The sequence below is a fragment of the Vanessa atalanta genome, chromosome 26, assembly GCF_905147765.1.
Source record: "Vanessa atalanta chromosome 26, ilVanAtal1.2, whole genome shotgun sequence".
NCBI classification, from domain to species: Eukaryota; Metazoa; Arthropoda; class Insecta; order Lepidoptera; family Nymphalidae; genus Vanessa; species Vanessa atalanta.
In genome coordinates, this window is record NC_061896.1 from 3,561,787 (window position 1) to 3,579,735 (window position 17,949).

General features: G+C 32.1%; 1 protein-coding gene across 1 annotated transcript in view; it reads right to left on the minus strand.

The window, feature by feature from the left end:
* Positions 1-1,015: 1,015 nt before the first annotated feature.
* LOC125073900 (serine-rich adhesin for platelets-like) overlaps positions 1,016-17,949 on the minus strand; it is a 63,977-nt gene continuing 47,043 nt past the window's right edge. The window contains exons 3-5 of the mRNA XM_047684992.1: positions 7,831-7,972; positions 7,070-7,260; positions 1,016-5,638 (exon numbers count right to left, since the gene is read on the minus strand). Of these exons, the coding sequence (XP_047540948.1) occupies positions 1,763-5,638; positions 7,070-7,260; positions 7,831-7,972 (4,209 nt within the window). The 3' untranslated portion in view covers positions 1,016-1,762. The remainder of the gene's footprint in view (positions 5,639-7,069; positions 7,261-7,830; positions 7,973-17,949) is intronic.

Sequence of the window (17,949 nt, forward strand, 5' to 3'; positions counted from 1 at the left end):
AATAAAAGAAAAAAAAAAATACAAAAATTATTTTATTTCTTCTTTCTTCTCGTATGTATGAATACAGACATATTAATAATAAAATATACATTATTTAAGTAAGTTCCATAGACAACTTATTTTATAAGATCAATAGAGCCCGACTTCGATACTGATACTAAATATTCTACAGAATGTCTATATAAATAACGCTCATAGCTTTTGTTGTTGATTTAAGCATACAAAGGGACACAGACAGCGGGAAGCGACTTCGTTTTATACTTTGTATTGATATGTATGGTATCTTCATTACATGTATAATTCTACTGAAAAGAACCAATTTGAAACACGAAACTCTCGCCAATTAAGTGACGTATAGCCTATTCCAATGGAAGTAGGAAAAAAGATAAACAAACTTTAGATTCACGTATTTCATGCGATTGTGTAATAACTAAGATAAATTGTGTACTACTAGGATTTAATGATTAATATATCTTTATTTATAATACAACACTATTACATTTTATCTTCTTATTTCCACTTTAATTTTACTTCCCACGAAATTGGTTATTGCCATAATAAGTTGAGAAGGTCGTTACGCTAGCTACAATGTAATGCTAAAATCTTACATCGGCTAGGTCAACTCTACGATCAATAAACACGCTAAAATATATTTTCTAGATTTAAACTATAAGAGGATTATTGGTCGGTGTTGCTAGACTAATTAAACAAAAAAAAAAACACAAACGAAAACATTAAAATTTGTCTTTATTTATATAATACATCAATAAAATACAATTTGTATAATTGTGATAATAACTTGGTAATGCGATATACACTTGTAACATTTCATACAATATAATTTAAAAAAAACATGATCACATGGATACCAGTATTACATAATATATTAATCATAAAACATTTTATGAAGAAAAAAATATGTCAAACAGACGGCTTTGACCTTATTTAGAATAAAAAAAGTTTGAAATTATCTTGTATCTAAATGAAATATTTCTTTGATACGAGAAATGGAATTTTTTAATAGAACACTTTTTTAGAAAATATTATCTACGTGTGCACGTTTAATAATAATAGTTTAATAAAATGGAATTCTTTAACATGTCATCAAAAATGCCCACATAAAACATTTCATCATTACAAACTAATATAATTAATTATAGATAGCGAATTTAGAAAAAGGTTTTAATTCTATTTTTAAATATTTTTTTCTTCTGTTCTTATTTAATTTAATTTTTCATTCAGCCAACTAAAAATAGTTTGCAATTGGAAGACGTTCTACCAACGTAAATATTGGTAAATTAAATTTGTATTTCGTTAATAAATATATTATTATTAATGGAATGTTATTTCCTGTCTTAATAAGGGTATATACCTAGATTAAAAATATATATTACACGGTAATACTTTTCGGACGGAACGTTGGTATGATAACAAATTTATTCTTTATTTTTTTTTATCTGTACTATTTAATTTCATAATTCGAATTGTGACGCATATTCTAAATCTAAGTAAACACATTTTTTCACAACCCAAAACAATAATTCCGCATATTAAAGAAAACAATAATAATAAGAAATTTTAAAATTTATAAGGCACATATTTCGTTTCGTAAGCAAATAATTTATAATTTTCTGGCACTTACGTGATTTAAAAATCTCAATGACTACAACTAATTTCATTATATATTTTAACTTACATTAACCCCAATGATATTGTACCTACTTCATAATATATTCTTCGAAAGTTATCATTAAATCTAAATCTATAATCTTCCTCCACTTGGACTTCTTGAACTGCTTTTTATAGACGTAATTGATATATTGCCAGAACTACTGCTTAGGCCTGGAGGCGGTGAACGAGGTAATGAAAAATTCTTATCTGATAAATTCTCTTGACTTAGTGACTTTTGAGTTGCGAATACCGGTATTTTAGACGACACGAATCCTCCTAATTGTTTCTTATCTAACGTTTTAACGGGTATATTGCTGGGTTTAGCTGAAATTACAGGCTTGTCGCTCGATGCCGGTTGGTCGGTTTGTGATCGAAGCTGCATTTGGTCCAATTGGGAAAGCCGTCTGTTCTCTAAATCGGTACTAGTCACGATCGTCCCCTTTGGTGATTCGTAAGTAGCTGTACGGAATTTGATGTGACTGTTTCTCGGTAAATCGAAGTCGGAATGTCGTTTCTTTGGTTCATTTGTAGTTTGACTCGTTCGTTTTCTCATATCGGCTTGGTGTTTCGCTGAATGATATCGTTCATTCGATATGAAATCATTCAGCAATTCCATATCAAGTTCGTAAGACAGGACCGGTTCCTCGTACTTTTTAACAGCTGCCGGTGCTCTTTGTCTGCTTGATATTTTATCTTTATTTATTTCTGATCTTTCGTTAGTGGTTTTTTCTGTTCTTGGTGTGACCACTTGAATTTCTGTTACGTGATCTTTTTGGGATTCCGAGTCTTTTGATTCGATTTTACAAATATTTTGATCGGTGGATATCAGAGTTGGGTTTATAGAATATCTTGTTTTTGTCACTTCAACCGTGTCTTGATTAGCAGTATTCCTGTCTTCTAAATCTTGAATTATCCTTATACCCATACGAGACAGTTCCTCGGATGATTTTTGTGCCATAAAGCTGGGATCGTTCTGTAGTTTTTCCATTAACGCTTTCGCTTCTTCTTCATTCATATCTGCTGTGTTCAATATTATAGTTTCAGTTCTAGTGTATGATGGTTCGGTTGTTGTAAAATGTATGTTCGGATTTTGTCTTCTGATATCTTCAAGCACTTTCTTGTCAAAATCTTTCACATTACCCTCTTCTAGCTCTAGTTCATCAATGGCGCCACCTTTCATAATGCCAAAAGTTAATTGTTCAACTTGCAAGGGAGCCTCGATCTTAGAGCTTACATATTTAGTGGAAACTTTTTCTACATTTTGAGTAATAACTTTATTTCCATAATCGTCTTCAGTCACATTTACCATGACAGTTTTCTGAACCGGTTCTTGTTTCATAGTCAGGGATACGTTCGCTGGTTCCATGTATAATGTTCTAGTTTCTTTCTGCTCCGTTCGACTCTTTGTGCCTTCAACAAGATCGGGAACCAGTCTCAAGCTCGATTCGCCGATCTCTATAGATTTTGTATAAGAATTAGTCTTACTATCTGACGCTAAATTCTTATCATCAGTAGATATTGTAACGATATTGCTGCTTTGAATTTCTGCTCTATTCTTAGATTCAGACCAATCAGTCGAAATTGTTTCTTGAGGCTTTTTATTGTGTTTTAAGCTATTATTGTTTGAGCCCACTCTGATATTGCTAACAAAATCTTCGTAGTCTCTGTTCTTGGGTGCAGCTGTTGATGTTTTTAAATCAAAGTTAACGATATCCGGTTGATGCATGGTTGATTTAAAAGAATCCGTTAACGCAGGTGTTTCTTTACTCGTCGACGCTTCGTACTTTTGTGCTGTTTGATCAACATGAACGTTAAAAATTGGGTTTTTTGCTAGAAGTTTCTTCATCATTTCGGATTTTGGTCTTTCCAAGCTGTTGACGTATGAACTACGAGATACTTTCATGTCGTCTGGAATGTTTGTATCATAGGTCATTGTAAGTTTTTCCTCATATTTGATTGGTTTAGTTTCAGTTACTGTTGGTGATGTGTGCGATTCTTGGCTGCTTTCTAATGAACTAGAATTGTTACCGTCAGATGTTGATTTAGCAAATTCGGATACAAGTTTCAAATGGACTTTCAAGTTTTCGTCCATTATTCTACGCGCCAAATGGTCAGATGTTTCCTGATCATCGCTTTCTTGAGTTGAATCTAAATTAGTTTGAGATTTACGCATAACAATTTCTTGTGATCCATGTTTATTTGAATCCATTGAACTATTTGAACCCTTAACGATAGCATCTTCCAAATTACCAAATTCTGATCCTTTCTTTAGACGATTTCTTTGGAATGTATTTAGTCCTTCCATTGCGGAAGTTTTAGCGATATTCAGACTGAGCCGGGGTTCCTTTTGTTTTAATACAACTCCTTTATCTGAATCTATCATGTCTGGTAGCACATCATCAGAACCTGAATCAAAGAATGTTGTCTCAACTACAGACATCGCTTTCCTCTTCTTAGGCGATAACGTACTCTCTTGGATTTCAGCATCATCTGCGGAAATATCTAAGCTCTGAGCTCTTTCTAAAGTACCTGTAGATGGCTTACTAGTTTTAGCTCTCAATTCGAATCTAGATAGATCACCCAGTGAAGCAGCTTTACGTTCACTTTCGTCCAAAATTGATGCATCGTCTGAAGTAGAACGTCCCGTGTCGTTTAACGGTGAACTATGTATAGTTATGTCACTGTTGTTTAGTTCTATTGTAGTAGACCCTTTATCACTTTTGTCACTATTATTCAAAGATACCACCGAATGAACGTCTTGATTCGATGAAAGATTAGATTTCGAATCTTCAAAATAATTGTTTAGAGAATCGCTTTCCCTCTTGAAAGGTTTTCCAACAATATCATCAATGTCGTCTTGACTAAAATTTATAGATTCATCGAGGCGCGATTTTGTTTTATTTACTTTCGGAGTTGAAGTGTTATATGACGTCACTGATTTATTTGATGTAAAGGAGTCATGCAGGAGACTTGAATGATGCTTCTCATTCTTCAAGAAGTCATGTAAGTTTTTCATTTGCTCCAGTATGCTGTCGTCACTTTTATTCTTCTCTGGTTCTGGAGGCGAAGGTGCTTTACCTTTAGATTTCTTCGGTTTGGGAGCTTCTTCTTTCTTATGCTCAACTTTTTCCTTCTCTTGAACAAGATCCGCTGAACTCTTTCTGTTACTTCTTGCTGCTTTTGCTGCATCGAACATGTGCTGAGGTAACTCTTGGGGTATACCGTTTTCGTCTCTTTTTATGCCACTAGAATTAAGATCAGTTCTAGTGAATGATGATGATAGAGACGATGTTTCGGAAGTTTTTGACGTTTCATGGCTGACATTTACTTCAGACTCTGTCGTTTTCACTCTCGCATTTGGTATCGGAGGCGCGATTTTCTCCCTCCTCTTTGCGACGACTGGTTTCTTTTGTTCAGTTTCATTTTCATGTTTGATTTGTGCAACGGGCGCTAATCTTTGTGGCTCTGGCTTGTCAGGTTCGTCGACTGAATTTTTTTCAAGTACAACAGCGCCATTTTCGATACTTTTCTGTTTCAATACGCCATCATCGGGTACATTTGGTGGCAGGACTCGAATACCGAACTTCATGCCTCGTTTGGGATCATATTCTCTTTTCTGTACTTCCGCGTGCTCATAATGCGCGATTCCATTTTCAGGTTGAATAATTTGAATGTCGCTTCCAGTAGAATTTCTATTTTTGTTTCTCTCTGGTTTGTTGAAGCTCGCCGGTGTGTCGGAATGCCGCGCTTTGTTTGCAAGCTTAGAATTCTTTTCGTTTTCTCGCTCTAACGTAGTAGGCGGATCTTTTTTCTCTTTCTTATTTCTTTCCAGTGTGGTGGTTATGATTTTTTCCGTGATTATTTTTTTAATGCCTCCCTTGGTATGTTTAGTTTCAAGAGTAGAATTGTTTGAATGCGATGTGATAGGTGACTGCGGGGGATGTAAGAGTTTCCCTTCTTTTTCAAGCTGTAAAAAAAGAAAAAGGATTCGTTTTAAAAAGTCGCTAATGCATTATATTTAAGATATCAGAATCAGTTATTGATTGAACACTATTCTATCGCATTCCTACTAAATATACAAACACAAAGTCTGAAGATGTTACAGGTAAAAAATAATTAAAATAATTATACATATAAATAATTAATTTATATGCTGGCATCGTGCAGTCGCAACCAAATAAAAATTTATTCTATTGTCTAATCACTTGTGACTTTCTTCAATTGAATTCAAAACAATAACCACGCTACATTCCATGCCGTAGGCGACATGATTGTATTCCAAACATTTCAATCATATAAAACGTCGTATATACAAATAAATGTCAGGCTATAAACAGCCTAAGCATGCTCTCATTAGATCTCATTACTGTGTATCAAATTAAAATTTTACATTATTTCGAAGTCGATTAAATAAACAACAAAATTTAATAGAACCATTATTTATTAAGAACTATAAGCTATTAGAGATCAAATTGTACTGATGATTGATATTATGATTTTATATAATTTGTATGGGAAATTATAGCCTGTTTGGTGTTACGCATACTTTTGTTCACGAATCGTCTATTGTTTTATTCATTTGCAAGGCATAGACGTCGTGACAAGACCTGAGTCCTGAATACAATTATTATATAAGTCGGAATAGGAGCGGTTTGCATAGTAATATATTGCATATAAAAAGTTAATGTCTCAGGGCCTCACAGCGCAATGATTAGAGCCATCAAATGGTAGGAAAGTCTCAGGTTTGATACTCACCCCTTGAGACATAATAAAACCTTTTTTAGGACGAGCTTTACGATTATTTACATAATTTTATTTATGATATATGTCTGATTTTATAATCGAGTTTGCCGAATACCGAATAAGGCCTATTAATACATCGTGGGCCGTGACGTATTAAATATATATGTTTTTAATAAATGTTAATAGGTGGCGTTGATAACAGTTTTATCGTTTCTAATTCACCCTGTCTACATGTTTTGTAAGTAGTATATGTCATATGATATGCCGTCAGTAAAAATTCCATGTATTAAATTTAATAGGTTTTAATGAATACTTATATTTTGGTCACACTAATTAAACGAAATCCATACACATTGGTTTGTTAGAGACATCAGCTGAGGTGTTCTGAACTCTTTGCAAGACACTAGTCGTTCCTACCGATGATATTCACGGAGTTGGAAATTCGATACGATCTGATACGGTTTGTTGCTGTTAGCGGCTAAGGTGCTGAATTGAGAAGTCATTAGTTTAAGATGAACCAAAGTGTGGACACTAAATTAAAGTCGACGTTAAGTTTAAGTGCGTTACGCATGCATCAAAAAATGTTTAAGCTTGATTTGATTCACTATTAACCTACTTTAAAATTAATATTATGATATTAATGAGTAATTCTTACCGTGTTAACATCGCCCGTGGAACCAGCCCTTTTCATCAAAGGATGGTGGACTCTCCAGCCCTCCCCACTGATCCGTCCGCCTTCCACGATCTCTAACTCCACCGGATAAGGAGACGCAAGGGAGAGGATAGCGACAGCGTCCTCTAGTGGTGTGCCAGTGAACTCTATTTTAATACTTTTAATTTTGTCTCCTGGAAATTAAAGAATAATACTTATTAATATTTTTGCCAAGATTGCTTAATACCTTTAAATATTTTTATGTTTTTTTTTTAATATGTCTTGAGGCAAAAGTGAAAATAAGCAGGTTTTTTTTTTCGTAATAAAATTTTATCTGATACCGAATATTCAAATAAGACTCTATCATTCATAATTAGTTTTATAATAACAGTAGGAAAAAGATACATTGATACAATTATAATTTTAAAGAAAAATCTAAAATTGATATAAAGACAGACATCTTAGTATTTGTAAAGCTGACATTTAGTTATATTAGGTCCGTAAGCCAACAAGATTTTGACTTTGCAACGTATTCTTTCCCATAATATAACTCTAAAGATATTTTTATCTTTGCCTATTAATAATTTTAAAAGTTAAGATTAAAAAAATATATATATATATGAAAAATAAAAGTTTGTATTCGTTTATTACCATACAAGACTCATAATAAATCTATATACTGTGTAATTAAAGGTGAAAAAACAAAGTTTCAGAGTTAAGATTATTTAGATTTTAATAAATCAATTATTATTATTATTGCATACCGGGTTGTAACTTCGCGGCGGCTGCGGGACCGCTCCTCAGTACGGAGTGAACACACACTCCATCACGAGCGCCACCTCCACACGTCAGACCCAGACCTGTGAAGTCGCGCGCCCACAGCTTTACGCGGCGCACTCGTGCACGCTGGAAATTAAAAAAAAGATAACGTTATTTCATTACAGCTTACAGATTTTAACATATCAAAATAGTATTTGTTTAATGAGTGTCTATCACAATATATGTTGAAATAGTGAAATAAAGTAGTTAATTGTCTATGGGAACATATTAATGTACCTATAGTATATTTCAATCACAAGAGCCAAATAAGATAATAGCCGAACGAACAACATTTAACATTTAAATAAATAAATATATAGATAAGCTATTTCTGTTGTACATTTCACTATATAAAATATTTAAAAAAAAAAACGTATATGTACGTAAATACTTGTACGCACTGGGCCTATAAATAGAAGACGAATTTAAGTTTATAATGAAAATAATTACATAAATACTAATGATACAATTGAACCTTTAGACTCAAAACAAAATTATTAATTAACATTATTATACACAGGTGGTATAGATCTAAACACTCATCAAATTAATTATTTGTTTATAAAATAACAATAAAAAATATAAACCAATTTGAGTTTTTTGCTGTCTGTACTCTTAATCTTACGCACACCAAGACATCTTGTAAGCGTCACGCACTCATATACATGCAAATAGTAGTTAAACGTGAAGGGACCTTCGAGAGTGAATACATCTATAATTATATAATAAGTATGATTTGGGTGTTATCCATTGTGTGATAATATCGTACAGCATACATTAGAAAGTCATATTTTTACAATCAGCCAAAGGACTATAGACCCAGTCACTATGATATACTGCGTTCTATGTCATATCTCTATATGTCTCGGCATATATCACATTACAAAATATTTTTCAATACTAAATTGCGTGTTATAATTTGATGATTTATAAGGTAAGTAAAACATTTTAAAATTAAGAATGCATATCTAATTCGTATCTTTTAAACAAACTTTCCAACATCCTATTCCAATGGAAGTAGGAAAAAAGATAAACCTTAGATTTACGTATTTCATGTGATTTGCTAATAACACAGCTATATTCCGCACTACTAATAGTTTATGATTAATATATCTTTATTTATAATACAACACTATTACACTTAACTACTTATTTCCACTTTAATTTTAAATTCCGATAAAAGTTTCGACGTTCAGAACGCCATTTTTTCACTAATTCACAATGAATATCATAGATTAATAGAGTTCTCAATTTTGTAGTTATATTATAATTATAAATTCAATTTCATATAAATAAATATAACGTACGTTAATGTTCTTATTATTTTTGTATTACGATAAAACCGACTGAGCCATTTTAAAATAAACGAACAATAATAGTTTCTGATATCATTTATTTCGTTATAACTGATGACCTTAATGACGTGAGAAATAAGGAAGTTATTAATCAGTTAAGTTATATAAAGTACCAGTGTAAATAAACGTACTTTATATAATAAAAAAATATATTATAAAAGTTTATACAAAAACTATAAAAAAATAAAATACTAATATCAAAATTATTATATGGATTTCGAGAATCACGTGAATCTTAAAGGAAGATTAGGGGTTTAAATCCGATCAAGCATCATTGTTTTTTAATCTGTGTTTATAATTTATCTCGTACGTTAGTGAAGGAAGACATCGTGGGGAAACCTGCATTTTTGTCATATAAGTGAGTTTAAAACCTCTCAAGAGGCCCTGGCCCAGCAGTGGGATAACTTTATAATATTTATTTCTACTTACTTATGACTATAATTATTTTTCTCTCCAAATGATTGTATATATTTAATATTCATTTAATTTGGAATTTCTTAATAGATATATGTATCTATATATGTACCAATTCGAATATATTAATTTTGTAACGATAATGATCAATAATTCTATATCTTTTTACTTTAAAAAATCACAATTATTTTAAAACAACAATGCAATTATATGATTTAATTTTTTTTTTATTTCGTAATTTTTAATACATATTGTGTTTACCAATAAAAATAAATATAATTATCTTCGTTTTAATATTATGTATCTCAGTTATTGTACTATTGTCACTCCTGTTGGTGTTCATTAAAAATTTAAGTCTCATATTCTCTGTATATATATCTGTTTGTACGCAACGTACAAACAGATTTCATTACGATGAATAATGAGTTAGATTAATGATTTAATTTGTTTATCATTACTTACGAGATTTATTACGACGGTGTAATGACATCATTCTATAATACCTTCTCGGTTACCTACATCCGTGTACAGTGTGCTTTAATCCTTCGTTAATATTTGAGATATTTTTATACTGTGGTGCGAATCATCAAAATTAAATTAGGCACTATACAAATTTTCTTAGCATGCGTAATGTAGACAATTTAAATAGGTATTTATTTAAACATCTAACTAGCAGTACGTTTTAAGAGATTGTACAAATGGGCCACGTAATGGTAAATGCTCACCAACGCCCATAGATAATAGCGCTCGAAGAAATTATTAACCATTCCTGACACCGACAGTGCACCTTGGGAACTATGATGTTATGTCCCTTGTGCCTGTAGTTAAACTGGCTCACTCACCCTTCAAACACTAACAAAACAATACTAAATATTGTTGCTTGGTGCTGAAATGTATGATGAGTGGATGGTACCTATCCAGACAGGAAAAAATTACCACCGAGTTTTACAAAAACAAACATTAAAGTCAGACCGTTATTTGAAAATCGTTCCTGATAAACATATCGAGTCAGTATTCAATGACGACCTCCGTGGTCGAGTAGTGAGTACACCGGTTTTCATGGGTACGCCACTCCGAGGTCCCGGGTTCGATTCCCGGCCGAGTCGATGTAGAAAAAGTTCATTAGTTTTCTATGTTGTCTTGGGTGTTTGTGGAATCGTTACTTCTCATTTTCCATAACACAAGTGCTTTAGCTACTTACATTGGGATCAGAGTAATGTATGTGATGTTGGCCAATATTTATTATTTTATTATCTAACCTAACTTAAGGTCGCCCTTTATAACCGACGCCCGTTTGACGTGCAGTAAAAAAACCTCATAGTGTTTATAGTTCCGACTATACTACAAAGGAGACATTGATACCCTAATGGAGCTTCGTTCTTGGAAAAATTTACGACTGCCGAGTCCTTAGCTCTATTCGCACAGACGTAATAAAGAGATAAGATACTAGTGTCATTATTGTGAAATATATTTCTTGGTATCAATATACCATCGAAATAGACACTCTATTAGGTTTTTCGCCTCTAGTAAGGAAAAATCTTAAACATTGACCTGGTTTTTCGATAAATCTTTCCTAGAAGATTTCAATGTAAGCTACAATGATATAAAACTCATCCCAAATTTTAAAACCGGTTAGGCTATTCTGTAACAAGAAACTCGAAACTCACCGCAGAACACCAGCTTGAAATATCAGAATGTGATTTCTTTTTTTTTATTTTCAAAGGTCTACAAAACAAAATGACAATCAAAATAATACATATGATTACATTTGTCATGATGTTGACACGACATGCGTTTAAAATTAAGTACCAATTAGCGTCGAGTCCATGACAGCAGCAGAGACCAAGCATACAATATTTTTTTTTGGTTTTTCTTATTTATTCTATTGAAATACTTTTTTTAGAACATATTTATGATGTGATATACCACAATGACTATAATAATTATAAAAATTATACGAATCATGTATGTATTTAAATGGTGTATCACCACCGTCGGTTGTGAACATTTCACGAGTGAGATACGACGTGATTTCTTACAGAATCGGACTGCGGCAGCATTCGTAGCATCAATAGCAATTAGCAAATTTAAACAATAGGTACTCAGTAACTAAATTTGACACTTGGATTAACAAAAGCGGCATGAGGTGCAACCGGCGGCCTTATCAGAGGCAACCTTTGGGCAGAGAAGATTGTAAAATGCGTGTGGGAAGGGGTACAATCCTTTTTTTATGGCATTGGTTGGCGGACGAGCATATGGGCCAACTGATGGTAAGTGGTCACCACCGCCCATAGACAAAGGCGCTGTAAGAAATATTAACCATTCCTTACATCACCTAAAGTCGCTTACCGCCGTCTGTACGCATAAATATTTCAAATAACGCAACGGATTTTAATGCGGTTTTTATCAATAAACAGATGAACAGTGATTCAAGAGGAATGTTTATATGTACAATATAAGGATATTATAGTGGAGAAAAGCCGAGAACTTTATCTTTCACTGTCGGTAATAAAAAATGATATTTTTTTATATGTGTCAAACTAAATCTATACTAATATTATAAAGCTGAAGAGTTTGTTTGTTTGTTTGTTTGAACGCGCTAATCTCAGGAATTACTGGTTCGAATTGAAAAATTCTTTTTGTGTTGAATAGACCATTTATCGAGGAAGGCTTTAGGCTATATAACATCACGCTGCAATTATTAGGAGCGAAAAAAAATATGGAAAAAGTGAAAAAAGCGGGGAAAATTATTCATCCTTGAGGGCTTCCGTTGCGTGCGCTGCGAAAACGGTTGAATATATCAAAAATATATGTATGAAAGAATTATTCCTCTTGAAATGATCTAAAAAAATGTCTGCGACAGTATATGTCTATCTTTTAAGATTAACTCACTAGAACCGTTTTTATGGTAATCAAATTTGGTCGAAATCGACGCGCGTTCGGCTCCCTTCTGAGCGTTTGTATGCAGCGTTATTTGTTTTTGCGATATAATATCGTCGTGTATAGTAATACTTTTTAAATACTATTTAATTTTGTTTTAAGGATAATATTTTGGTTCTAATAATTTCACAATTATTAACACTTATTTTAGTTTGGATGTAGATAAAATAAATTATAATTAGGTGTCATAGTTTTCTTTATAGTATTGTTTGGATTAAGGATAGTATTTTGTTTCTAATAATCCATACTATCCATACTTCCATACTATATAATATTATAAATGCGAAAGTAACTCTGTCTGTCTGTCTCGCTTTTACGCCAAAACTACTGGACCGATTTAAATGAAATTTGGTATACAAATAGTCTATGTGCATGAAAAGGACATAGGCGTTTTAATTGGAAAAAATGCTGTAAAGGGTTGAAAAGGGGGATGAAAGGTTGTAAGTTGTTGAAAGTATTGTCATTTTTAAACTAGAAGCATAAAACTTATATTTTAGACTGTACACTTATAAACTAACATATCATGACACCCACTAAGAAGGGAATTTTGGAAATTATACCCCTAAAGGGGTGAAATAGGGGTTGAACTTTTGTATGGAAGTCCGTCATTTTTTAAGTTGGAAACATAATACTTTATTTATAGGATACTTATTAAAAACGAGTACATAAATATTTAAGCGTTTCTGCATATTCTACTCCTAAGGGGGTGAAACAAGGGATGAAAGTATATATGATAGTCCGTAATTTTTTAAGTTAGAAACACGAAACTTTATTTTTTTGATACTGATTAAAAATGACTAGATATGTATTTAAGCGTTTCTAGATAATCTACCACTAAGGCGGTGAAATAAGTGTTGAAATTTTTTATGGGAGTTTTTTTAAGTTAAAAGCATGAAACTTTATATTTGGGATACTAATTAAAAATTAGTAAATACGAATTTAAGCGTGTTTTGATATTCTACCACAAAGGCGGTGAAATAAGGGTTGCAAGTTTTTATGGAAGTCCGTCATTTTTTAAGTTAAAAAATGAATGTTTATTTTTGGGATACTGATTAAAATGATTAAATACGTATTAAAGGGTTTCTCGATATTCTACCTCTAATGGGTTTAATAGGGGTTGACATTTCTTATATAGATTAGTCTGGAAGTCCGTCATTTTTTTAGTTTGAAGGATTAAATTTTATTTTTGTGTTACTGATTAAAAATGAGTAAATACATATTTAAACGTTTCTTAATATTCTACCTCCGAGGGGCTGAAATAAGGGATGTAAATTTTTTATGAAAGTCCGTCATTTTTTCAATTAAAAATATGAAACTTTATTTTTGGGATACTGGTTAAAAGTGAGTAGATACGTATTTAAGCATTTCTGCATATTCAACCTATAAGGGGTTTAATAAGAGTTGTCTTTTTTTATATAGTTGAGTATGGAAGACCGTCATTTTTGAAGTTACAAGTAGGAAACTTTATTTTAAGGCTACCGATAAAAAAAGAGTTGATTCGCATTTAAGCGCTTTTGGATATTTTACGCCTAAAGGGAGAAATAGGGATTGACATTTCGTATAAAGGATAGCCTGGAAGTCCGTCATTTTGAAGTTAGATGCATGATATTTTATTTTTGGGCTACTGATTAAAAATGAGTAGATACGTATTTAAGCGTTTCTGAATATTTTACGCTTAAGAGGAGAGATAGAGGTTGATATTTCGTATACAGGTTAGTCTGGAAGTCCGTCATTTTTGAAGTTAGCAGCATGAAACTTTATATTTGGGCTACTGATTAAAAATGAGTAGATACGTATTTAAGCGTTTCTGAATATTATACCCTAAGGGCTAAAATACACACCAATGTGGTATATAAAGAGATCTTACATTAACGTAATTTTTGAAGTTCATTTGTAAATATATTTATATTCTACGCGGGCAAAGCCGCGGGTAACAGCTAGTGTCGTATATAGACCCTTATACTTCCCGTGTGAAGTCGGATCGAAAAGTTAGTTTATTTATAAAAGATAGATTAGAACAATACTTGACTCTAACGGTCAAATAAACTTTTGCGTCCAAGAATTCGAACGAAATTCCTGTTTGTGATAAAAATGTTTCATCTTGGCTATAACGACTAAACTATAATGATATATTAACGATTCGATGACTAACTTGATATTAATTTGTCCGTCGGTGACTACATTCTTTGAAAAATCGATTAAATAACCGCAATAAATATTTGAAATAAAAATATAAATGTCAGAGGAAATAGATAAGAAAGAATTGAGTAACAGTTTATTTATTTAAATAACCATTCGGGTGAATGTTTGCTATAAATTTGTATAGAAATAGAATTTTTTTAATGAGCTATACATATACATAAAAAATAAATTAATATATTATGTATAAGTAAGGAATATCAAACAACCGTATTTTTTATATTTTTGTATGTCTGTTCGTCCGCAGCTAATCACAATAGTGTTGTCTTTCAGGCATATTATATAAATTGAATTGTATTTAATTAACATAACTTTGTATTTGAAATATTGGAAAGTAACTACTGCCGGTTCTTGCCGGTTCTTGCCCGTTCTTCAGAACAATCTATATTCCAAACCAATACCAATAAATGACGATTCAAAAGTATTTGTACAAGTCTACTTTAATTAATTATATTTTGATTTTATTTGATTTAATGAATAAACAAATTGATTACAAATGTAAATATATTGGATGATTCTAGGTAGTATTCCAAGGTACCGTTTAGTCCTCATTTCGTCAAAATCAGTTGAGTCTAGAAATATTTATAAAGACTTAAAGTTACCGTACATATTTGTTACCAACTAAGACACTAGGCATGTAAGACTAAAATCATTAAACATCAGCACATTTTTGAATTTTATTTTTCGTTTTGACATTAAAACTATAATGATATGATTTGATGATACGAGTTGTGATTACATGGAAAATGTAATAAATCCTGCTTGGTACACGATTATCCAGGGTTCATTTATGTGTTGCAAGTGGCAAAAAAACGAGTTGTGTCGTCGTGACTCCCGATTGGATATTATGTATTACATAACAGACAAAAAAAATTAACAACATTTGATAATAAAATGACAATGAAAAACTTGTTATTAAAAATCCCATGTGAATTGAAATGATAACATAAAATAAGTTTAAATTATATTTTATAAAATCGTATATAATAGAAAGAGATAGAGGAACGAAAGACAGAGAGGGAACGATCTCCTTCCTTATGCTATGATTTTCAAGAACTTCGTTCCAAAAACCGAAATAATGGCGACTATACTAACACTTAGTGTTTACGTGTCGTTCCTGTTCTATTCATTTGTAAAGACGACTCATTGCAATTACTAGCGTCACCTATTAAGTCTGAATGGTGACCGTTTGGCAAGTGTCCCACCGTTACTATCCATTAAACATCAATTCAACTTAGGGCTACTAGCTCTCCTATTGGGTATTGTATTGGTCCAAGTGCCTCGTTACTTAGAGTTCCAATGTCTTGGAATCAAACCTCAGATTGGGCCAATAATTAAAATATCGCTATGTAATTAAGATCCATTATAATTTATTCTCTTATTTGAGTTAAGACGATTTAGGATAAAAACACGATGTTTATTAAAAAAATATAGGAACGTTTTGTGCTGAATTGGCGTTCTATTACAAGAGATACAAACTTAGTATCAAAAAGCCTAATTACATTTCATTTATAATATGCACACCATACATAAAAAAATATCCTGAGTTTTTCTGGCGAAAAATTTTCAGCGGCAGTCCAGAACAAAGGCAGTGTTTACACTCATGTGCCTTGGAAAACAAGTAAAACTTTTGGTCTTGCGCGGTGGATTATTTGAGTGCATTCGTCACTAAAATGTCCTCAGCGCACTTAGCTATTGTTCATTGAGAATAGCGTGGAATCAATGAGCGCAGAACCTACCTCATTAAATGGTTTTGTAAGCAACTGTCTCACACGATTCACGTGTTAGAACGTCGACAGTACCAGAAACCTCAACCTACACACACATAAACCAATCTGTATGGAAAATATGAGGAAACATACATGCAATTAACATTTTGTGATTTATTATAGATAACACTCTAGTCTATTACAGCCAAAAACTATAAAAAAAAGAAAATCGTATAACGGTAGTCAACAATTTAAGGGTCTGAACGTGCCTAAATATACATATCGATAAGATTGCCAACCCTATCGACCGATGCCTTCCATTTTAATGTAGAATCATGCGTTTACATTCACTTGAGTGTTGCCATTTCACAATATCCCGGCATAATTTCATCGCAACTAGATATACGCTGCAAAAACGGCTAACGTCATTCCGATCACATGCCAACGCAACACGTAGCGAATTGATCTCGACTCTCGACGCGATGGCATTCTAGTATAATATGACATTGACGTGTGACAAGCGTAATATTACAGCACTATTATTTAAAGCTTATTCATTTCTTGTGAGGTTGTAATACTGAATTATAGTTATATTCAAATTTCAGAACCTCGGTAGGGCTTTGTGCAACAGCAGTACTTAGTATTGTTGTGTTCCGGTTCGAAGGGTGAGTAAGCCAGTGTAACTACAGGCACAAGGGACGTTACATCTTAGTTACCAAGGTTAGCGTAAAGTCTACGGGATGCGGTGATTACTTATAATTAGGCCGCCCATTTTGCACGTCTGCCTACCGATGCCATTAAAAAAATAATATTGTTGTTTCGATTTAAATGCCATTGTGATTTTGTTTATTTGAGTACGTTTGTGCATATGTGTGTATGTATGTATGTATGTATGAATGAATGAACATAAGTATGATTATTTTTAGATTCAGTATTAGCGGTAATTCATATTTCTGTGAAGAAAAATAATAATTTCATCTCTTAATATAATAATATAGTTTATTGAATTTCTAACGAAATATTATGACACAAATGGGACGCTGGTAGAAAAAAAAACCAAAGTTGTGTTAAAGCATAATTAATATATATATATTAATTCGGTTGCCGAATGATATACTCAGCCTATTTGTAATCGTAAAGTACGAGGCATTCTTCGATATATCTAACGTAAACCTTTTTTTATAGTTGACAACACTAATAATACAGATTTGTATTAATTACGTAACAAATAAGTCTTAAATAAAATAATAAGCAGTTACTATTTCAATAATTTAAATTAAAAGTGCAATTATTAATATGTTTTATTAAATTAATGAATATAAAATAGAATTCGATACTAATATATTGCTGAGTACAGCAAAGGTATTGCACCATGCATCCTTATCTTGAGGTTTTTTTTTAAATAAATATAATAAAACTAATAACTAAAAAAAAATTAGTAAAACCT